A 25107-nucleotide genomic window follows, 5' to 3' on the forward strand; every position below is an offset into this window, starting at 1 on the left:
AGTCATTCACCTCACCTCATACATACAACATAGAGAAGTAACAGGACTATTTGTCAGGCCATGAAGCCGTTGTAACATTATCTGGGTTTGCTTCTGTTTACACGGATGTAGTTGTTGTCAGTGGCTAAACTAGTTCCATGCCTATTGGAACATTAAATTCCTTATTACAATTCTTTTCACATGTCCTGTTTTTTGCATATTAATTTTTAACTGTGAAAAGTTGCATCTATTTGTAACCTACCTGGGTTACTGTGGAACATTTTCTTTCTGTAATGACAGAGTCAGGCAAACACCCATTACTACCTGGTTGCTCTTTGATCGGAGGCTGCTGCTCAGCTATTCCTTCCCTTTTCACTAATTTATTCTTTCCTATCACCTTAGACTTACAGTACTTTAGAGGGAGCGTCATGCTTTAACTACAGAGTGTCTTACTCCATTGTTTTAGTTGAAGTTTTTTATTGAAAGGACTATAGACTAACATGAAGTTTTAAGAAATAACACAGAGCACTCTTGCATACACTTTCTGTACCATTCTGTTTTTAAACGTGTTCAAATGCTGAAGTTTTTCTGTTGACAATTTTATTTTTGCATGTCATACATTGCATTAATAGGTCTGCAGTTGTACTGTCTAGTTTACTTGAACCACGTAAGGACCAGGCAGTTGACACTTCTTATTTTATAGTATGTTAAGGCAGGTTCCTTGAAGGATCCTCTATTAGATGACCATGGAGATTTTATCAGGATGTGCACAGCCATGAAAAAAATTGGTTTGGATGATGAAGAAAAACTTGATCTGTTTCGCGTCGTAGCTGGTGTCCTGCACCTTGGAAATATTGATTTTGAGGAAGCCGGAAGCACTTCAGGTTATTTCTTTAATATTTTCATTAAAGGGTAGAATTGTAATGTTTGTCCTCTCCCGGCTATTTGAATATTCGGTGATTTGTGTGTAGGTTTGTCCAAATTACAACAAATTTCTGGGACATTTTCTGATATATGGTGACTTTGACAATCAATGCTGCACCATTGTGAACAAATTAGTAGCTACTATGAGGTTCATACGTTAAAAAAATTTCAAGCTAATATTATGCTTTTAATAGTTAATAGAATAATTCTCTTATCCATTAATATACACATTTAAGTTTTTCTGTTTCATAGATCTAAACTTGAAACAGTTAATTGGGGTGGTTTAATATAAGCGGCACATCTTTCTTTAGTGAGAGATAAAAATGTTTCTTCCTTATGGATGTTGAAAGTATTTAAGTGCTATCAAGATGGTGCCTTTTGCTCTTAATGGTTCCATTTCTTTGTAAGCAATAAGACTTTTTCATAGTTGTAGATTTGATATCTGAGTACAGAATTGACAAGACTAGTTCATCACCTATTTTTATAAATACAGTATTAGTGGAATATAGCCACACCCATTGTCTGTGTATTGTTTATGCCAATGTGCATGCTACAGTGGCAAAGCTACGGTCAGTAGAGACTATGTCCTATCAAACCAAAAATACTTATTACTTGCCCCCTTAGAATATAACATTTTCCAATCTATGTTAATACATTTTCCTAGAAAGTTACACTAATCATGAGTTAAGAGTCTAAAGCACCACTTAATATAGCTGCCAACACTATAGGTTTGATTCAGACCCCAAAGTTATGTTCATTTGCAAAGTGAAATAATACATGAGTGCCTTTAACAAGTACAATTCCTAGTTGTGGTATCTGTCTAGGAAAGGGACTCCCAGAGAAAGGGAGGAAGGCCACTCAAGAAACAATGTGTTGGACTCAAGATTGTCTCAGTGTGGAGAACTTCTCCTCCTCTCTCCATCTCTCTGCTTCCATCTTTCCTTTTTAAAATTTGAAGGTTTTTATTTTTTTATTTTTATTTGTATGAGTGAATGCACACTCCATGTGTTCCTGGTGCCGTAGAAACCATAGGGTGTAATTCCTGTTCCACAGGAATTACAGGCAGTTGTAAGCCGCCACCTGTGGGTGCTGGAAACTGAATCTGTGCTCTCTGAAAGAACAGAACGTGCTCTTAATCACTCAGCCATCTCCCCCTTTTGGAGACAGGTCTCATGTAGCCTAGACTAGTCTCAAAGTGATCTTCTAATCTCCCAAGTGCTGGGATTACAGGTATGTCTCATGATACCCAGTTTTGCTTAGCATTTTGAGGCCATAAGTTTGATCCCAGAGCACTGGGAGAAAAATGTCTCCTATGCAATAAGATCCTTCATAATCATATAGTTGAAACATAGGAAGCAATAAGATTGGAGGTGCCTCCATCCTGCAGACATGAAATCTGCACAGTGAAGCTGAGCATAGGTACCAATAAAGTGATAGACAGGAGACCCTGGTTCTACTCATGTCTGACTGGCTCAGAAGATTGTCATAACTGTCTCTCATTACCTTCAGGCCACTGAGCCTTGTCATCCATGAGTGAGCAGACTAAGATAGTGTTCATTGACTTTCAGGTCTATTGTCTTAGGATCCCATCAATAATGTTAGACATAATATAGAGTACTGGATGAACACGTGGCCATGAATCAAATAGCTTCATTATGTGCTATGTCTTTGTATTACCTTGTCCCTTCTGTGTCTTAGCTTTCTCACCACAGAGACATAATAGCCCCCAACTGGTGCTGTGAAGAGAAGTTAAGGAGTTAAATATTTACAAAATATTCTGAACACTGGTGTTTGGCAGATAGTAAGTAAATAAATCAAATGAAACACAGACTACTCTTCATTTTCTTTGAAGTGAAAATGCATTAAAACAAGATTCTAAGAACCTAGAATATGCATTAATAATCAGATTTTTTTAAAAAAAAGAATTGGAAAATTTCCTCTGTAAATATATTAAAACATGCATTTCATTTGTACTTTAGCATTGTTACAGGAAGGGAGCTTGTGGGAGAGGCTAAATAATACAAAAACTATTCTACACTTAACTTTAAGTGTAGAATAATTGACATACATAGGAATGTTAGAAATGGCAAATGGTTAGAAATGGTAAGTGATTTTCCTGTCTCTCATTACTGCCCTGAGGAAGGACATGCAGCTGTATAGAACATCCAAAATATCATGTGACCAGCTAAAGGGTGCCGAGTGATCAATAGGAACATGGCATGTGCTTTCTTTCTCTTTTACTTAAAACAACAACAACAATTCCTCTCTGTTGTGGGAGAAATAGGAGTGCAGGGAGATCAGGGTGAGATAAACATTAGATCGTATTATTATTATTATTATTATTATTATTATTATTATTATTATTATAGCTAAACTATTTGTATTAATCTTCATCCTTTTCTGTGACCTTCCATGAATCCAAAACATTTCCTGCTAACTAAAAATGAGTTGTTCTTTTTTTCCTTCTTGGGTTGTCACAGTGACTCGTGTAGAAACCTAGTACTTTTGTAATGATTTTGACACAAAGCTCATTTTCTAAGACATGTTTGTAAGGCTCCCCAATGTCATAAAACCATTTTATTTAGTGGAAATGCAGAAAGTACCTGTTAGGACTACCTATGTTTTAAAAATCCCATGTAACCACCTTGTATGCCATAAGAGTAACAATATCAGAATATACCACATAACAGTAATAAAAATGCTTGGAGAACATCTTTAGGGACTGAGTGACATTAACACTCTATATTACCTTACAGTTTTTGCCTTTTCAAGATTAAAAAAGTTTTTTTTGTGTGTTGATCTACATCATTCTTGTAAGAAATGCTGTAACATAGTAAAAAAAGAAGAAAAGAAACATTTAAGAAGAAAAGAAGGAACATTTAAGTAAACGAATGGGTTCCTTGTATTTCCTCTTGTGTATAATTTTAATGTAGATTTGTCAGACAAAGGGATTAAAGCCCTGGCAGGGGTGGCAGGAGATTCTGTCACAGAGTTCAGAAGAATGCACCAGTGAAAACTTAAGAATTGTTTATTTCTGGAATTTTCCACAACTGTTTTGCCTCAAGTTGGCAGCAGGTAATGGAAACTGTGGGATGTGAATCTGCTGGCGGGAAGGGTCTCTTTCACTGTGGATCTGCCCCAGGTTAGGGTTTCCTGTTGAACTTGCTAGTAGGGGTGTCCAACAAGGATGGAAAAAAGTGAGCTGGGTTTGAAAGTTAAAAACAAGCCTCATCTATCCCATAATGTTACACAAGTAAAGAAAATGCTAAGAAACAAACCTAGATGATCTCATTTACCTAGTGCTTATTAACGTCTCACGGGAACACTCCTCTCAGGCGGCTGCAATCTGAAGAACAAATCTGCCCCGTCCCTGGAATACTGTGCGGAGCTGCTGGGTTTGGACCAAGATGATCTTCGAGTCAGTTTAACCACCAGAGTCATGCTCACCACAGCAGGGGGCACCAAAGGAACCGTGATAAAGTAAGTGAGCTCTACCTCGTCACACTGCATCATTTGTTCTTGCCATTTGAATGTTCAAGCTCTGCTGGATAGTTCAGAATTCTGTGCTTCCAACAGCTGTAGTTGATCACATAAAGAAAAGTGGGAATTTGCACAGCTTGGAGTTGTTTCTTGGGCAGATTCTCCATGACACAGTTTGGAATTTATTAAACAGGCAGGATTTGCTTTTGTACAGCTATAAAAATGTAAGTGGCTCAAGTATCTGGGTGTTTTAGGCAACAGAGTCTTTTCCTTCAAAAGTGCTTTCACATATAAATGGTGTACACTAAAGCTCCTACTACGTGCAACTCACTTTATAGAATATCCAGAGAAAGGGAACGTCTTGTTACACTTACTTTTTTTTTTTTTTCATTTAGAGAAAATTGCAAGTGATAGAAAATAAAGCCATAGCCACATCTTTTTATTTCTTTTGTGTGGGCATATGTGTGATCATGATGTTTGCACATGTCAGTGTGGCTGTGTGAAGTATGTGTATGCACTTGGGTGCTTGGGTGTGTGTGCCTATGTGGGTGTGGGTGTGGGTGTGGAGGCTAGAGGCTGGCGTGAATGTCCTCCCCAACCATTCTCCCCCTCATCTTCTCACGGAGCCCAGATCTCATCCATTTTGCTGGCCTGGCTGCCCAGGGAGTCCTAGAGATTCCCTCCTCATAGTTGGATAACAGATGCAGTCACCACACTAGCTTTTACATGGGCGCAGTCCCAATTTATGTCCTCATGTTTTTGTGGCAGGCACTTCACCAAGTGAGCCGTCTCCCAACCTCCTTTGACTACGACTTTTAAAATCAGTAACAAAGAGCTTCAGATTGTGCCATATTACATAGTTTCGGCTTAATAGCATATATTTTACAAATTTTGATTTTAAATACAGTAGCATAAAATTAGTACTTAGGTTTGCCATTCACAAGTACTGCAATGCAGTCTTGACTTTTGAGGAAAAAGTCAATTCCCTGTCCCTTTCTAAAGTCCCATCCTTTTCCAAATATGGTAACAATGAACTCAAGGGACTTACTCAGAAAAATAGTTGGCAATTACAACAAAGCCAGGTGTGGTGGCACAAACCTGTAATCCTGGCATTTGGCAGGTTGAGGCAGAAAGATGACGAGGCCTGCCCAAGATACACAGAAAGACCTTGTCTCAAAAACAAGAAAATGGCAACCCGGTTTTTCCTAGTGATACAGTATTTTAAGTTAATGAGTTAGCCAATTAATTATTTTTCTTCAGTACCACTCACACTGAACAAAGAGTACTCTGTTTCTGTACTGTTTTAGAACAGTTTTCTTGTTTTCTGTATTATTTATGCACACAAACTTACAGAGAATTGAAGTTTATTTGAATTAGTCTTTATTTTATTCATTAGTTTATTTACTGTTTATTTTTGAGGCAGGGTTTGGCTGTGTAGCTGAAGCTAGCCTTGAGCTCACAATCCCCCTGCCTCAGCCTTCTGAGTGCTGGAATTGTAGGTCTGTTGTACCATACCAAGCATGCCTGCATACTTTTCTCTTGATTTCTCAGCAGGGTTTCTGTGTAGCTCTGAATGTTCTAGAACTCACTCTGTAGACCAAGCTGGCCCCAAACTCACAGAAATCTACCCACTTCTACTTCCCAAGTGTTGGGGTTAAAGGCATACTCCACCATTGCCCAGCCCATGCTTGGATAATTTAAAAGTCACTCAGCAATTGGACATTTTTTTTGTGTGTGTGTTTGTTTTCCCATTATACTCAGTACTTAAGATCTAGCATGGCATTTGGAAAGCCCCCTCTATTGTATGCTCTTTTTCATTAGACTATAGCTTTATGGAGGAAAACAGCTTGCATTTGTGTCTACAATATCGAATACCGTCATCCCGTATAGTGACTACATACAAGAGTTGGAAAAGCAAAAGGGGGCCTTTTTTGTCCAATAGTATATTTTAATCTAATTTTAGTTAATTGTTTTAGTATGTCTCTGGTAATTTTCTCCTTAATTTTCTCTGCCTACTCACTGAAGCTTGGTTAACTATTTCTTCTGTATAGGTAGTATGTTCAGATATACTTTGACTTTTTATATCTAGCATTATTTTCACAGTCTGTCCCTTTAAGGACTTTTCCTTGAACTATTGCTTTCCTAGGGTCCCCCTGAAAGTGGAGCAGGCAAACAATGCTCGGGACGCTCTGGCAAAGACTGTCTATAGCCATCTCTTTGATCATGTGGTAAACAGGGTGAATCAGTGCTTTCCTTTCGAAACATCTTCTTATTTTATTGGAGTCCTGGATATCGCTGGTTTCGGTAAGCACTGTTTCTTTTGTTAATTTGTATTTGATTTTTTTTTTTAAAGACAAATATAACAGTGTTTTCTCTAAAGCTGTTGTGGTCGCCTTTCTCGGTGCTATGGTCAAATAGTAGAGAGAAGCAAAAGAGGGCAGAGTTTACCCTGCCTTGAGGTCTCAGAGTTTTCAGCCTTATCATGGTGAAACAGCTGCTCAGATCCTGAAGGGAAGGAGGAGAGAGGGTGGGGGATGGGGCGGGCAGGAGAGGATGTGCCTCTATATGGTAGCTTTTTGATCCCCTCTTGTTGTCCTGGACCCCCAGGCCCTGAGGTGGTACTTCTCCCATTCAGGGTCGGACTCTCTGTGTGGTAGCCCTCTCTGGAAAGACCCAGAGGTGTGCCTTAACACTTTTCTTGGTATTTACTTCTCAGTGGGATCAAGTTGACAGTCAAGTGAAGGATCAGAAGCCTTTTCTCCCGTAACTCGCTTGACATAACGTCTGTGTATGTTCCTGTCTGCATTGGGTTATGCAGCTTTCAGAGAAAGCTAACTCATGCTAAAACTAAAACATGTTCATCTAAACTATGGCAGTTGAGAGCTCTCCATACTCTGTACAGCTGAGCGAAAGATAACCCTCTGAGCGCGGCTGCCAAGAATAATAAAGTTGGAATATAGTTTTAGAACACAGAAACTCCCATCTTCCATGAGATTTCATCGTCTTTAGATACTTGTTAGCATGGTACACATGTTCAGAGTGTGAAATTGTAGAACCTCACGGATTTTAGACATAATTCAACCCGTAACTTTAGAATGAATCACTATTATAGAATTTTTGGTAACAGATTAAGCAGGAAGAAAATCTCTCACAGTATATAAATCATTTTTGACCTCTAGGTTGCTTCAGTACCTGCGTTTTAGAAACTTGTGTTAAAAAGAGCTTACTTCTAATTTTTTGATTTTCACACCATAGAACATTTGTGTGATTGGACAAGGTATTTCTAATACTCAATTTTAGTGCCTGACAGTATAAGTCTTGAGTTAAGAACATTTTGGGGACATAGAATGAACAATTTTATGTGTTTTGTAAGCCCAGTTTGAAATTAAACCATTGACACAGCAACCCCTGGGGTAAATTAATGCACATTGTCGGTGACAGCTCTACTCTGGCTTTGTGTTTTCAGAGTACTTTGAACACAACAGCTTTGAGCAGTTTTGTATTAACTATTGCAATGAGAAACTCCAACAGTTTTTTAATGAAAGGATCCTGAAGGAGGTGAGTAACAATATTTAAATTTAAGGTTTGCATTAAGCTGTTTACATTTCAAGGAAGAAAATCTCGTTGCAATTACCCTGCCTGATGGAGTCTGAAGTGAGGTGGCCAGGTGGTCCAGCAAGTGCTTGCAGTTCAGCCGAAGTTTGGGGCCCTTGTGAGAGTTAACAGGCAGCTTTGCGGCAGGGAGCCTGCCATTTCTTACCGGTGGCTTTCATTAGTGTGCTCAGCTTACGCTTTTCCTCTTGATTTGGTTGTTTCTGTTTCTGTGTCTGCCACTGTTCAACAGCTTCCCACTCTCATCCTTGGCCTTAACCTCTCTCGTCCTTCTCAATGTCTGCCTCTGCTTGCTCTGGCACATTTTGTCACCTCCCTATGTCCATCAGCAAAGGCACCGGTCAGAAGATTGTGAGCAGCCACTGGCCCGGAGTACCTCTGGCTAGCACCGTACCTACGGTGGCATCTTGTGTGCTACAAGCTGCATCTGAGTGGCCTGTCTTTGGCCACCGTTTCCTCTTCAGGATGGTACTTACTTCCTCTGCTCTCAGTATATAACTGTGGGCATGGCTGACACTCGGCATACCAAGATAGACTAGGAAAAGTTATTTTATGATTCTTTAGAATTTGGTCAAAGAAAAGATAGCTTTGGATAAATTGATTTGTTCCAAGGCTCATTATTTTTTCCCCTAAAACTTCCAGTATTTCCTACGAGTACCTTTGTTTCCTTCCTCTGGACCATCTGTGATAAGTTTTGCTGATTGAAGATGTTAGAGTAGAAGAACTGGAAAGTTTATCCAATGCAGCCTATTATTGTTCAGATGAAGTAGGCAGGACTGAGGGCATTCTACAACTTCCCTAGGCTTGAATCTCCTTTTTCTGGCTGTAGGTCCACACCCTGTATTTCCTTTCTATCACCAGGGTTGCCATTCCTGAATCTTTGAGCTGAAATACGTAGTGGTTTTTTTCTTTATTTCCATCTCATCTACTCCCCACCCCCCATATTTTGTTTTTAGTTTTGTCTTTGTAAGGTTTCTGGCATATTACTGCATTTGTTAATTTGTAAACAAGCCACAGGTAATTTGTAGCATAAACAACTCGGTAAAGCAGGTACGTTCCTGTAAGACAGTGTGTCTGTCTGTCCAGCTGCGCTCCTTCCTTTGCTGCTTCACACGCGTGCTTCGCTTGTAGCATGCTATAATCCGTCCTTTCCATACCAACTCAGCTCACACTCCACATGGAAATAGGAACCACATCAGGAGGGCTTTTATCATACTCCTGTAAGGCTCTCTATGAATTTCCAATTCAGATTGTCTTCAAGTTGACAGTGCCTTATAGAATGTGCAGGAACTTCCCTGGCATAGGTCATGAGAAGAAATATTTAACCATGGTGGGGGGAAATGGTAGGACACATTAACTTAAGTTCAATGTATAGGCTACCCATATGATAAAAAATTGTTTCAAAATTATTTTAAGATACTGATTTACATACGGAGAATATGTTTTCATGGAGATAGTATTGATGTATCATTCTTTCTAAGTATGTGCATTATATTGCTATGAATTCTGTGTACCCATAGTTGGCTGCAAGGGTTCAAACTTAGTTTTATCTTCAGGAAACCATTTAGGACTATATCCATTTATCTGTTGGTAAAAACCTTTATATTTTAACCAGTAACTGAAATGACACCAAAGTCTGGTGGCATTTTATGTTGCATGGTATTTCCATGTTGATGACGATCATATTTGATTTACAGGAACAAGAACTGTACCAGAAAGAGGGCCTGGGTGTGAATGAAGTCCATTACGTGGACAATCAGGACTGCATAGGTATGGGTACTGTTATTCTGCCTTTGGGAGAATGGCTACATTTATTTGCTGGTAACACCTCTGTGTTCAGTGGTTTAGACAGTTATCGGACTCGGGGCTGTGATATTGGAGATGGGGTCGTTTGTAGTACACATTGCCAGTTATTTGTCCTGGCAAGGCATCTTTGTCAGCTGGGTTGAAAGGTTTTCTAAAAGCTCTGATCATTGTGATACATATTTTACTACTCTGAAGGCTATTAGGTGAACTGGGTAAAGGGGAAGCTCCATTATTCAGGGAATAAGCAGATAGCTATGTCATCTGCTATGACAAAGTGCACAGTTTGGTGAGGTTTGCCAGGGCTTCTTGTTCTGTTCTCTTCTGTGGATGGCAATCTCTCTCTCTGACTGCAAGTTGGCTTTAGAAGTTTCATGTTAAAGTTAGATAATACTGTGAAACAGAACGGGGCCTTTGCTTTTCTTTATCAGTAAAGAAACCTCGTCCATTGCACCCAAGCTCACTGTCTACTTAACTAATTAATTAACCAATCAATTAATTTGTATGGATGATTTACCTGCATGTGTGTCTGTGAACCTCATTCATGACTGGTGTCCACAGAAGTCAGAAGAAGGCATCTGATCTGGGACTGGAATTAAAGACGGTTATAAGGTGCTGTGTGGGTGCTGGGAATCAAACCCCAGTCCTTTTAGCTATCAGGCCATCTTTCCATCTCTCCATCTCCCACTCTCTCTCTTTCTTTTCCTTCCCACCCCCATCTCTAAAGTCAATTGTTGGATAAGTCTTGGAATTGAAAGTCCAATTTGATAGTCCAGTCACAATAACACATATTGTCTAGACTTTAACAGTAGAGAGTAGAGTACAGCCTATGTCAGTGTAGCCTTACAAAGTCTTCCCTGTTCTACCCTGTTCTGCTCAGCATCCTTTTAGCCACTGTGTTTTTTCTCACCTCTGGGCATTAGCTGTGGGGTTGTCAATCTGGCAGGAACTTCTCCCTTCTGTTGGTCCATTTTCTCACTTCTGCCTTATTCAGTAGCTACCTGAATACTTTTCAGTACAGCTTAGTTCAGCATGCTCATTGTCCTTTATCACTGATTTTCAAAGAAGTGTCATATTCTGATTGATGCAGTGGGAACCTTGGCTTCTCATTCTATGTTCTGGAACTCTATTCTAGTCCATATAATCTATATCTATATCTGTATGTATGTATGTATGTTTGTATGTATGTACGTATGTGTATATCAAATTGATATAACTTGCTGAGCCCATTTCACTACTTGTATGTATACGGTTTCAAGGCTGACCACTTTGTAGTGGACAACATAAGGGGCTTATGCCTGAGAGAGGCTAATTATCCATCTTCCAAAACTCACTAGTTGCCTATAGTTCTTTATCTAGGTATGGGAGCACACGGAATCCCCCCCCCCCCCCCCCCCCCCCCCCGTCCACATTGATATGTCTATTGATATTGCCATTGTTCTGGTCTTTTATATACATCCATTTCTAGGAGAGCAGCTTCACAGCCGGCATCCTGGTATTCTGGCTCTTACAATCTGTCTTGTCCTTTTGTGATGTTCCTGGGGCCATGAATGTAGGAGGTGATAAGTCACTTTCTTTGGAAGTTGTTTCCCAGAACCTGTATTAAAATTATGATGTTACCTTTAAATAAATGGCCGTATTTGAAATAAAAATTCTCCCATTTCTAGATGGCCTTCTACAGTATATGTTCATGATTATCTCTTATAATCCAAATACTTTTTGAAGCCAGTGTGTAAATATTTTTTAAAGTATTGTTTCATCACTATGAATGTTTTGATATCTTAAAATAGATTTAATTGAAGTGAAATTAGTGGGAATTCTGGATATTCTGGATGAAGAAAATCGTCTTCCCCAGCCGAGTGACCAGCACTTTACATCTGTGGTTCACCAGAAGCACAAAGACCATTTCCGACTAACTGTAAGTTTGCCATTCTAAAATGGGGGTTCTACTGTGAGAAGAAATCTTTAGGCTGGCAGTTGCACTAGGTTTCAGATGTTGATAACCACTGATCATAGTTATCCAAAGACTAGAGCAAACGGACAGTCTTTTGATGGAAAGAAATGAGACAATATGTATTGTCAACCAGCAAACATTGTCTCCTGATGGGTGTGTGTTTATGTGCCTGTATCTGTGCATACATATTTGATGATGTTTTAGCTGAGTGCAGTACCTCATGCAGCCAGAGAGGGAAGTGGACACTGACCTGGTAGGAAGATTAAGTAGCATAAAGGGAAGAGGAAGAAATAGGTGAGAGCATGCCTTTACAGAAGCCCAGATTGCTCAGCTGCTATTGGCTCTGGAGTCCTGGGGGCAGTGGAAGTGAAGTGGTTCTCTGAGAACCTGGTGTTTGTGGCTGTGGAAACAGTTTCCCATGTTCCTCTAACACCGTGCTTATCCCTCCACTCACCCATCGTCTCCTGGGATAGCACATAGCTTCACCTCTGAGTGCAGCAGGAGCCTGACCAGCACAGAAACGCTGACTTCAATTTCAGTCACAAAGGTAGATGCTACCTCATGTTGGAGAGACTAGCAGCAGGACTCTCCCCACTTCCCTCAAAAGAAGACACACACACACACACACACACACACACACACACAAACACACACACACAAAAAACCTAGAGAAGCTACTTAGAATCACTTAGTGGGACTAGGGTACTAGTTGGCAAATGCCTCCATTAACTGTGTGTGTTTTGAAATTGTAAAATAGTGTACCTGTCATTGCTTTGATAGGTTAAGCTACTTAATGACTGGTAGCAAATATGCTCATTTCTATTTATTATTAACAAAATAACAATGCACACACACCAGATGTTATTAGAGAACCCCATTAATATGTTAAAAAGAGGTAAAGATAATTTAAAATTTAAAACATCAGTGGAAGATCGATTCCATGCTTAAATCTCGTGTGTGACCAGATCGTGGAGTAAGAAAGAACCACTCACTCCATTGACTTACAGTCTTACAAATCCCTGATCATTATCCTAACGGACAGTACTTTGGTGGAAAGAAATGAGACAATATGTATTCTCAACAAAGCTTTTGCTCATTTGAAAGCTGTGTACCTAGTGTTGCTTGTTTATGACTCTTTAATATGAGCCCGGTAATGCATAGTTGCCTTCACCAAATCAGTATATAGAATTGTGACCAGAATAATTCCAGAGACTTGTAACTTAAAGACAGCAAGCTCAAGCAGAAGGAGTGAGGTCTGGCTGCTTTGCTCAGGGAGAACAAGCAAGAACAAAGCAATAATCCCAATTTACATAGGCCATTAGTTTTGCTGTATGTTTTCAGAACTCAATGTGATGGTCATTCATGGAACACTTGCCATTGTCCGAGTGCTTTTACTTGAATGAGTTTATTTAATCCTACTAGTATCCTCAAGTTACAGATGAAAGACAGATTAGGGGAGGTAGGTGACATGCCTGAGTGGCATCTGAGGATTGTGGGTTAGGAGGCAGGTGAGGTGGTGTGGCAGAAGAGTCCCCATTCTGACTCCTGTGTGATGGCCTTTCCTCTATTCTAAGAGCTCAGACGTGGGCTCCCACAGCTTAGTCTTTCCATTTTAAATGATAATATCTCCTTCACCTTGGGTTATTTTTAGAGACAAATGTGATCACACATGTGAAAGTATTTTGGAAAGTTTAAATAATTAAAATAAGAGGTACTGTAATTAAATGTTAATGTTCAAGGAAATAGTGTAGTTTCCTTGAAGTGGCTTGAGGCTTATTGTGTAAAATATAAGGATGGTTGGTTTGAGATACCAGCAGTGTTTCGTGTTGATCTCATGGTGTTTTACTGGATGCACTTAGGAAGCATTCTCTATGAACACTGTGGGACAAGGGAAGTTTAAAACTCCCTCCTGAGAGAGTCTAGTAAGCATTAGGATTGAGCTTTAGAAATAGGTGGCTAGTTACACAAAAATTTTAAATGTTTTATGTTTACTTTCAAGTGAAGTTTTATTTTTAAAAAAATTTTATTTTTATGTGTCCATGTGTGGGTATGTGCACTTCATGGCAGTACCTATGGAGTTCAGAAAAAGATGTTGGATCATCAGGAGTTACAGTGGTTTGGGGCTACCAAACATGGGTCCTGGAAACCAAGCTCAAGTCCTCTGCGAGAGCCCCACCCTCACAGATCCCTCCCATCATCACCCCCTCTTCTTCTCTGAGGAGAAGGGGAAGCCCCCTCTGTTTACCACCTGGGACATCAAGTTGTAGCAAGACTAAGCACCTCCTCTCCCACTAAGGCCCAACCAGGCAGTTCAGTTAGGGGAAAGGGATCCAATGGCAGGCAACAGAGTCAGAGACAGCCTCCACTCCATTTGTTTGGGGACCCACATGAATACCAAGCTGTACATCTGCCACAAATGTGTAGGGTGGCCTAGGTCCAGCTCCTGCATGCTCTTTGGTTAGTGTTTCAGTCTCTATGCGTCCTCAATTGCCCAGGCCCAGTCCTATCCTCCATTCTTTCACAAGACTCCCTGAGCTCCACCTGATGTCTGGCTGTGGGTCTCTGCATCTGTTTCCATTAGCTGCTGGATGAAGCCTCTCAGAAGACAGTTATGCTAGCCTCCTGTCTACAAGCATAGCAGAGCATCATTAATAGTGTCAGGGGTTGGCTATCTCCCATGGGATGAGTCTCAAGTTGGGCCAGCTATTGGTTGGTTGTTCCCTCAGTCTCTGCTCCATCTTTATCCCTGTGCATCTTGCAGGCAGGATGAATTTGTGGTTGAAAGCTTTGTGGGTGGGTTATATTCCCTCCCTCCACTGGAAGGCCCACCTGTCACATGTATATATTTTGTGCATGGCATTCATGTATGTATATATGTTTTGTGTGTGGCATTCACACATGTATATGTGTCCTGTGTGTAGCAGGCATATATGTGTGTGTTTTAAGTGTGGCAGGTATGCTTGTGTATGTTTTGTGTGAAGCAGGCATGCGTGTGTATGTTTCCTGTGTGGTAGGTGTACACGTGTGTATATTTTGGTCAATTTTCCCCACTAAGATATAACCAAATTTTAATTAGATTCTGTCAGCCAGGAGGGTTACAAGATTCCACAAGTACCTTAAGGTGTTTTCAATATTAAAAAGTACTATGATTGTGTTATGAGTTTAGGCACTTTGCATCCGTAAGTGTATAAGGGGTCACTGACAGTCTTCTTGGTAACATAGTAACTTACATGTGCGTTTTCCCCCTCAGATTCCCAGGAAATCTAAGCTGGCAGTCCACAGGAACCTCAGAGACGATGAAGGTTTCATCATCAGGCACTTCGCAGGGGCTGTGTGCTATGAGACAGTGAGTAAAGCGTTGCTCAGGAGAGAGGAGTCGGTGCTGAGGCCACCCTCTGCAGTGTGGTAGTGTCTGGCTGCTTAGACTTGAGTAGCCTTAAAAATTCAGTTCCTTGGCACTAGTCACCCTTGAAGTGCCGAATACCCATGCCCTGCTGCCTTGGACAGTGTGGGCATGGAACATTTGTGTTTTCTCAGAAAACTGCATGGGACCGAGTTCAGGTAGTACGGTATATTTATCACAATGCAGATAGAGGCATTTTATTTGATTTTTTTTTTTCAGACCCAGTTTGTGGAGAAAAATAATGATGCACTACATATGTCCCTTGAATCCTTGATATGTGAGTCCAGGGATAAGTTTATACGGGCATTATTTGAGTCATCCACAAATAACAACAAAGATACGAAACAAAAGGCTGGAAAACTTAGCTTCATCAGTGTGGGAAACAAGTTCAAGGTATTTGTGCTAAATAACTTAATCACTGGGATTTTTCGGGGGGCTGTATTTAAGATAAATAAAACCCATTGTTTTATATTATAAAGTAGATCACGGAAGTGCCACAGGTGTGTGTCAAGATAAGACCCTGCATTATTGATGCTATTGTATGTAAGATCTAACTGTAGTCCTAATAACTGAGTGTACAAAGATGCTTATGTTTTCAGGGCGTGTCCAACCACATACCTGACTGATTCTCCTGAAGTTCTTGCTTCCACATACTGCCTGCCTTCGAGTCTCCTCTTTCCCACGTTTTCTGTTTCCTTCCTTGTTCAGCGGTTTTGTTTAGCTGCGGTAGTTGAGCTCGGGATGGCTAGAGAGGACTAGTTGAGTGAGGAAGAGCAGGCACAGCCAGGGGCCTCAGGTAAATGAGCGTCTTCAGACTCCGGTTCACAGCATGGCTGCTATGTTAAAGAGGCCGTCTCAGAGGAATGGTCCAGCTTGTAATTCATTTCCGCACGTTTTCTCTCATGGCACCGTGGGCATGCATATTACAGTAAAACTTGATTGATGCTTTTGATAATCTTTATAAAAGAGAAGTGCTCTCTCTGGTGTGGCAAACTTCAATTTGCTGATCTAACTTTAAGGAATAATTTTTTTTATCAATTTTGAATCAAAATTAATTCTTTGAAGTCTAACAAGGACTGTTTTTAAAGAAGGTGTGCTTTAGAGATAGAATGCTATTAATTGCTTGTATAAAATTTAAACCTTAATAAATAATTACAATGTATAGACTAAAGAAATGTAACTAAATTCTCTCTAAATTTCTAAAAAGTATCATTATATTTCCTATGCAATAGCCCTTTGCCTTTTGAAATGTATACTTTAAGCCAGGCAGTGGTGGTACACACCTTTAATCCTAGCACTTGGGAGGCTGAGGCAGGTGGATTTCTGAGTTCACCTTGTCTACAAAGTGAGTTCCAGGACAGCCAAAAAAAAAAAAAAAAAAAAAAAAAAAAAAAAAAAGAAAAAAAAGAAATGTACACTTTAAATATTTAAAATGATGTAATTAGGAAGAGTATTTATATAGAATAATGTTTTTCATTCTTCTCTAATACGGTTCTTCATATTATGGTGATCCCACCCATAAAATTATATCCATTGCTACTTCATAACTATAATTTTGATATTGTTATAAATCGTAATCTAAATATCTACTTTGTAGGATATCTGATACATTATTCCATAAGGTGGTCGCAGCCCACACATTGAGAACCACCAGTGTAAAAAGAATTGTGGTGCTTAGTAGAAGCAGAAACCTTCTCAAATCCCTTTCCAGTTGAAATGGGCCCTGAACTGGGCTTGGTGACACCGACCTGTAATCCCAGCTTAGGGGATGTAGACCTACGAGGAGGATTTAGATTTCAAGGCCAGGCTCTGGTACTTGGATCAAGATCAGCCAGAACTATGTGAGACCCTGACTCAAAGCCAACAGCCAAACAAGACAAACAAAAAAAGAAAACAGAAAGAATTGACATGGATCCTAAATATCAAATTTGATACTTATATTTCTAAAAGCTAAGCTTTTAAAAGCATTTTAAATGTAACTATAGAAGTCATAAAACATTTTTTTAGATAGCTGAATTTGTTTAATGTATTAATTATGGGTTCTTGATATACCTAGTGAATAATATTTTTTATATAGTAATTTCCATTCTAGATTAAACACTAGAAAAAAGAAGTTGGTTTGAAAACAGCACATAGGCAAGATGAGCTGTCATGGCTCCTGTGGTCCCCGGTGACTCAGGAGACCGGTGAAGGAGGATCATTTTGCCTAGGCATGGGTAGCCATCAGGCCTTCCTCAGAAAGCAAACCACATTAGCTCATGTGAATATAGTGCTAGTGCTAGTAAGAATGTACTTAAAATGATACACAGTATAAACAACCTTTGATTTGGAGACTTTAAATGCATTGTAACTGTTCATATATATAAAACTGTTATCTACATTTTGCACCGACTGCTGAAAATTCTCAGTGAATGATATGAACGATATATTCCACATATATTTTTCTATGATTTGCTTTAAAATGAAGTCTTTTTTTATTTTTATTTTGAAATTGGGTCTCATCATGTAACCCCTACTGGTCTGAAACTCACAATATAGACCAGGCTGGCCTTGAACTCCCAGAAATCCACCTGCCATTGCCTCCTGAGTGCTGGGATTAAAGGCATGTGCTACCACGCTAGGGAGATATGGAGTCTCAATAAGACTCTTCACTTTAAACATACTTCAGTAGCTCATTAAATTAATTTGAGCTGTGTAAGACAAACAGAAAGCAGATTCCTTTCTAGTCATTTCCCACCAATTGAAAATTTAAGGGTTTTTTTTTTGTTGTTGTTGTTTTGTTTTGTTTTTCAAGACAGGGTTTCTCTGTGTAGTCCTGGCTGTCTTGGAACTCACTCTGTAGACCGAGCTGGCCTTGAACTCAGAAATCTGCCTGCCTCTGCCTTCCAAGTGCTGGGCTTAAAGGTATATGCCACCACTGCCCGGCAAATATAAGGTTATTAAAACATAATAGTTTACTGGTAGTGTTTTAGAAAAAGTAATTTTTTTTATTGAAATCTTATTCTATTAAAAACACAAACATTCTTTTCTTAAAAAATGAAGTGTAAAGGGTCTAGAGTGATGGCTTAGAGGTTGAGTGTGTACGGCTCTTGCCAGAGACCAGAGTTCTGGTCCAAGCACTCACCTCAGGTAGTTCACGTGCACCCATAAGTGACTAGTTCCAGAGAATCCAAAGCCTCTGGCTGCTGAGGGCAATTGCATTTGCGACATGCACTCATGTATACATAATTAACATCAAACCTAAAAATAATTAAACAAGTTATGCAAACAAAGCCTGATTTGCCAAGAGTCCTTCCTCCTCCTGGGTTGCGGCCTTGTGCTAATAAGCATTCTTTTCTGCTTTTCTCAGCTGTTGCTCCCACGGTTATGACCTTATCCCTACTTATCTATGGATTAAAAAGAGTGGATTTGTAATCATTGCTTTCTTTCCAAAGAGGTTCTTGATTTGCTTTCCAGTTGTTTGAGGGACAGACTGATGTTGGCTTCTGTCAGCTAGCTTTGTGCCTGTGACTGTATTCCTCAGTCCCATGACAAATTCATTTTATTCTAATATCAGGTAGCTTCGTAGTAAGAGAAGGACCTTGGATGTCTCGGCTTTGCCATTGCTAGCTCCATGCTCTTAGACATATTGTTTTTCTCCGTAGATCTTAATACCTGTATAATAAGCCCAGTAATCTACTCTTAATTAGGTTCATTGTATTGTACTCTTCATCAGATTAAATATAACAATACTCAGGAAAAGCTTTCTTTGAGCAGTGTTTCACAGAAAACCATTCAGCAATGTGTACACATTGCTATTAATTACAGCTATGCTCAACACAATATGTTAATTTAAGAATTAGCATCTTAATTTGTATTTTCCAAGTAGCATAATAAGCATTTCAGCATAAAATTACTTTGTATAATAGCAAAACAAACATGATTTAAGTGCACTGAACCAGGGCAAATTATAATCAGTGTTCTGAAACTTGGAAAGCGTGGTAACTGTATTCATTGTGAAAAAGTTTTAAAGAAAATTGTTCGAGTTTTAAAAACACTTGAAATATATAACATTTTAAAATAGGGAAGGGAATTTCTGAAGCTAGATTAGGACAGTTGTTTTGCTGTGGTGCATGGGCCCGTCCTGATTTACAAATGGAGCTTGTTTTAAACATCTCAAGCTTCGTAGCATGCGACACCATGGTGCCTTGTTTGTCACACACCCGGATACTGCACTGCAGCTTTCACACTGTGCATCCCCAGGATCTTCACAGGCTGCCACTCATGGCTTGCATAGTTGCCTTATTCATCCCATTTGTTAGTATAACATAGTTTTCAGCCTTAAGTATACAAGTCTCTGTTAATAATGTAAGTTATTGTCCTTGACATTTCATTAGCCATTTTGCATGATGCTGCCTGTTCCAGAGTTTGTGTGCAGGGGGCTGTTGTGATATGTTACATGTGGTTGTTTTTGCATGTTACTTTAGTCTAATATTGGAAAGTTAATATTAATTCATCTCTACTATATACTTTGACTTTCTGAAATAATCATATTTTCCTTCTTTCTAGACACAATTAAATTTGCTTCTGGATAAACTTCGAAGTACTGTGAGTATACTTAATAATAAAATAGGTTTTTTCCATCTTTAGCCTTCTGGCTCAGTATACCTGACAGACCTTTTATGAAGCAGGAATTATGAAGGACTTGTTTACCCTGTCTTGGTAGAGCTTGGCAGTAAACTTCCCTGAGTCTGTTTGTCCTTCCTGAACAGCATTTTTTTTTCTGTAGTTGAAGTATGGGCAACTCTCTACCCAGTGGCAGCTTGCCACACTGAGGTGAACTCCAGATGGAGATTCTTGATGCTTATCATCTTCTTTGAAGTGGAAGCAGGTACTGCCAGGAGCAGACATGTCTTAATGTCAGAAAGGCCTTAAGTTAATAACAGCATCTTCAAATGACAAAAAAGAGAAAGAAAAGAAAACAATTTTTTAAATGGTCTTTTGAAACTATTATTAGTGGCTATCCAAGTAAACGTGATAATTCTGGAAGAATGGGAAGTATATTTTAAACCACATTCTCTTTCAAAAAGTAGCCATTTTTTAGAGAACTAGGATTATTCTCAGTGCTAGGTGTTTACCTGGTAAGCACAAGGTTCAGGATGTCAGTCCCAGTGCAGCCCAGCCCCCCTTAACCACATATACAGCCACACAAACAGGTAAAAGCAAACACTATATTTTAGTATTAATGACAAAACATGTAATTATTATAGTAATATTCTTCAGACATGACAGTGTGCTGCAGACAAAAGTGAACTTAATATTTTTCTGTCCTTTATAAGTGCCAAGTTTATTACAAGTTCAACTTTTAACTGTATTTTATTGATTCACTCTGGTATTTTTTTTTTCTAGTTGTTTTTTGGTGGCATTAGCATTGAACCCAGGATCTTGTTCATGCTGTGCAAATACTCTACCACTTAGCTATACACTTGGCTCTTGATTTTTTTTTTTTCTTATATTTTTAGACAGGGTCTCCTCATACAGCTCAGGCTGGCCTTGATCTTGCGATGGAGGTCTGGGTGTCCCTGAGCTTGTTGCAATCACCCAGTGTCTTTGCCCCAGTGTTCTGGGTGTCCATGGGTGACTCACTGTACTCTAGGGTTTTGACTGGAAAGCAAAACCCATGCAGAGAGAAATCCTAATCCCTGAGTAAGGTGGCACACCCAGCAGTTGGGAGTTTGAGGTAGGAGGATCAAAAGTTTGGGGCCAGCCTGGCCTTGGAGAGCCTGTATTTTAAAAGCAAAATGAAAACTACAAGGAATGTGTGAGTTATAGAACAATTGTGATTCCAAGGAAAGGCTTATTTTTTTTACACAAACCACAGAGGTCAGCTTGATTGACTCTTTCCCTTTTGAAGTGCCAGCTGTTTTCAGCAGCTGGTGCTGATACTGTTTTGCTTACTGATGAAGCCATCCTTTGGAGCCATCCAGAAAATCATCAGTGTTCCAAGTCTCTAGAATATTTGGCCCTGAAGAACATCTTGTAAAAAATGATACTGTTTTCTCTGAGAATTTCATACATGTATACAATGTATTTGATCACTTTCACCCAGCACCCTTCCTCAGGAGCCAGGCATCTGTAAACATCAGGTCTGATGAGGAGGTTGTTTTATTTTCATTTCCCCATGAGTGTGCTGGTCTAAAACGATGAGGTGATTTGTGATTTATAGAACCATGTCATCCAAATGTCTGTGGTGAGCATCATTACTGAAATACCTACTCAGTGTTGTAAGGTAGCTCTGAAGAAAAGCAGCTGTTTGGATGTCTGCTGCATTATCTTCAGCACATAGCACTTTCATTGTGATACAAACAGTATTCTTTCTGCTTTACTCAGCAAAATGTAATCACTACTGGGAAGCCTTTAAGTTTTTAAAAATATTGCTAAACAAGCAAAACTTTAAAAAATGCATAGTGATGCAGTTTGGGACCCATTTATTTTTAAAGTCAAATGAAAATACAGATTTATGTATGTGTGTTGTTTGCTTACATTTTGGGCTAAGTTTTAAACAGCATTATTTTTAATTCATAGTAGAATGGCTGCCAGTGTATGCAAGGCCTGGCCCTGAGAAACAAAAACCCAAACCCTCTGTGAGATGATAGAGTTAAACCTCAGAGTGCTGTGTTTAAATGTGATGAAATAGTTTGCAGTGGAAGACTTTTATTTATATGATTTCTGACATTCAGTACTAAAATATCATCGTACTGCTATTTATTCATAATACAGACATTAATTTCAAGGGTCAAATTATAGAAGTGTGACAATAAAAATTTTAAGCTCCTTTGTAATTATTTTGTGTTATTTATTAACATTAGTGTGCTGTGAAAGTTGGTGGTATTCCTAGATATAGAAAGATAAAGATGCTATATGTACCATCTTAAAAAGTCTTTCTTATTCTTCCAGGGAGCCAGCTTCATCCGGTGTATCAAACCCAACTTAAAGATGACAAGTCACCACTTTGAAGGGGCCCAGATTCTGTCCCAGCTCCAGTGTTCAGGTACCTCCACATTTTCACAGCCTGTCCTAAGGGGTTTAGACAAACTCACCACTACCCTCCTCATCTTCAAGTTCAACAAGGTTCTGATGTTTCCCTTAGATCAGAACAAAGCACAGGGGGCAGATGACTTGAGCAACACTGACTTCTAGTTTCTGTCAAGTAACATCATGGAAGTGAACTCAGTTAAGAACACGTCCCCGGTGAACCTGGATCTCTACGCAGGCTGCTTCTGCAGCTGCAGTCCACAGGAGTCCTCATTTCCCACACAACTGGGCTAGGATGGGGTTGGTGTCCCTGATTTCCCTCCACTATTTGTGGGGAAAAAAATCAAAACAGGATGAAGCCCTGGGGCTCATTCATGAATTTGGTTAATCTGACCCATCTATCCCCTACCCTGGCTTCTGGCTTCGTTCTGTCACAGAACCCCAGGCATTAACACACTGTGCTGGTGAGTTGGCGCAGCCATAGCTGCTGCCTCGCTCTTTCTGCCCTCCTGGTTTGGTCCAGCCCAGGCCCCGCTGCCTTTTAAAACCTGGTGCTCTAGTGAGACCGAGGTCTCTTTAAGTGAACTCTTTCCAGAGCCTTGTACTTGATTTTGTATTAAAGAGTCCTCCCCAGATGGGGCAAGCTTCATTCAGATCCTGACATCTGGGTCTTCTTCTGACTCTTCTCATTAAACTTTAGCTGTTATTTAATCCAGTGTTTTCTCCATGTCTGTACAGGGCTGGTAGGTCAGCCAGGTTGACACTGTTTAAATTCATGGCCACTGACCTTTCGAGGCTCTCAAATCTCTTTTGCTGGGTTTCCCTGCTCAGCAGTTCTGTTTCTCTGTAGAGCTAGTCAGAACCACCTCCCCACCCGCCCCCCAAGGCTCCCTTGCTCTCTATAGAACTGTGAGCCTCTGCCAGCAGATGGGATGGCCTCTTCCCTCAACAAAGCCTTGAAGCTCCCCAAGGATGCTGCCAGGTACCTCATCTTGTCTGCATCCCTTTCGGGCCTGACTCTGGTATAGCACCTTCCTGCCTCTCATGAGTCAGCAGTGCTGATTAAGAACTGGGACAGGGCCCACGGGATGGAGCGCCTTCATTTGCACTGGCACATAGACTCTAAGCTGTCACTCACAGTGGCCTCCAGATCCTCCTGGCTTCCACTGTTCTCTCTACTTCCTTTTCTGCTTGCCACTTTACCTTTGAGGCTTCTGACTCCTGCCTTCCATTACTTCTGTAACCCCTGGTGTTACCGAGTATGGTAACCAGGAGGTTGACGCTAGGAGCTCTTTCTTTAAGCATTTGAAATGTGGCTGGTGGGACTTCCGTAGAGGTGATTTTTAAATTTTACCTAATACTAAAATATGAAACAGCTGTGTGTGCCTCGTGCCACACAGGGCCTACGGCTAATGACCGTTGTGTTGGATAGTGCAGCACATATTGTCTCTTTCCCGAGCCCTGTGACTGTCTACATGGTGAGTGGTGTTGCTTCTCAGTCCAAGCTGAGCCTTCCTTCACGGGCTCTCCTGCTGCAGTCACCCTGTGCCCTCAGCCCATTGTAGACACATGTAGCATTATCTCTTCACAGTTCAGCTCCGACCATGTCTTCTTACTGCACACAGAGCTCTGATGCGCCCCCCCCCCCCCCCCCCCCGAGCATCAGGGTGAAGAGGAACATCCTAGCACTCTCTCTCCCTCTAGCCTGTGTGTTCTTAGTTCATCTTTGCATGCTTCTGTCTTTGCTACAGCCACACACGGCTGTGCACTCACTGCTCGACATCCCCTCCCACTGCAGGGTCTGTGTCCACTCTGCGTCTTCATCTTCCCTGTGTCAGCTAGGAACAGCTTCCTATGGAAGCCAGCCGTGCTCCTGGCTCTGACTTGGGCTCTGCCCATGGCACTGAGGTGTGGCACGTTGATTTCACAGCCATGGTTAGAGATTTTATGTATACTTATATGAAGTATGACATTAATGTGCTGCCTACTGTGCTAAAGATGTGCCTGCTAGTGTACTTAGTTAAAGTTTCCCTCCAGGAACTGTCTTCTGGTTCCCTCAAAATCCTGTTTTTTTCTAGTGTGTATTAGACTAATTCATCATTTGATTGAATGCACAGTCTATCAGATACAAAACTTTATTTTTGATTAATTTAAAACAAGTACTGGAAAGTCACATAATGCATGCTTGAGGTATTTCTGCATAGAATAATGAGGGAATCTTTTTGCACAGTTAATTACATTTATTTGAAAATCCTTTGCATATACATTACAGAGGAGTCCAATTTCTAGCATTTTCTTAGTGAGGTATTACTTAATAACAGAGATATATTCTGAAAAACAATAGTTAAGTTGTATGCTGTCTTTAAGATGAGTTTTATTACTTTGAGTGTGACTTTTCCCTTTTAAGATTTTTTTTTTTTTTTTTTTTTTTTTAGCATAACATACTGTTCTCCACAATGAGCATCTAGCATCTATTTGTCAGGCGTGTAAACTGCAGTTGTGTGTGTTTAGATTACAGAGCGTGAGCTTACCAGTGCATTACAGGATTCCTGCTTCATGGAGAGTATATGTTAGCACATTCAGCCAAGTTGTAGCTTAACTGGTGACACCATTTCATTGTCGGAATTGTGACAATGCCAATCAAACCTTACCTTTTTTTCCTATGAGCAGGCCTGAGAACTAAATCTTTTTCTGGTCACTCATGAGTTCAAAGCCAGCCTGAACCATGTAGCCACGAGCTAGGGCTGTAGCTCAGTCCAGTGGGAGAACATTTGTTTAAGTACGTGCAAAGGCCCTGGGTTCAGTCCGTGGTACTGCAAGGAAAGCAGTGATGGTCTCTACATGTTACTTTAATCAGTATATATTATGCAATATATTCTCATGCTGGATAGATGATTTCCTACTCCCTAATCAATTTATTACATTCTTTTTTTATTAT

At 40.1% G+C, this 25107-nt stretch overlaps 1 protein-coding gene across 1 annotated transcript in view; it reads left to right on the forward strand.

Annotated features, from left to right (window-relative positions):
- Myo6 (myosin VI) overlaps positions 1–25107 on the forward strand; it is a 139199-nt gene that overhangs the window by 81810 nt on the left and 32282 nt on the right. Inside the window, exons 11-20 of the mRNA XM_031346238.1 lie at positions 683–863; positions 4239–4383; positions 6530–6687; positions 7850–7941; positions 9693–9765; positions 11589–11716; positions 15003–15098; positions 15375–15548; positions 19704–19742; positions 22092–22185. Coding sequence (XP_031202098.1) covers positions 683–863; positions 4239–4383; positions 6530–6687; positions 7850–7941; positions 9693–9765; positions 11589–11716; positions 15003–15098; positions 15375–15548; positions 19704–19742; positions 22092–22185 — 1180 coding nt within the window. The remainder of the gene's footprint in view (positions 1–682; positions 864–4238; positions 4384–6529; positions 6688–7849; positions 7942–9692; positions 9766–11588; positions 11717–15002; positions 15099–15374; positions 15549–19703; positions 19743–22091; positions 22186–25107) is intronic.

This window comes from Mastomys coucha, unplaced genomic scaffold (genome assembly GCF_008632895.1).
Source record: "Mastomys coucha isolate ucsf_1 unplaced genomic scaffold, UCSF_Mcou_1 pScaffold23, whole genome shotgun sequence".
Classification (NCBI taxonomy): domain Eukaryota; kingdom Metazoa; phylum Chordata; class Mammalia; order Rodentia; family Muridae; genus Mastomys; species Mastomys coucha.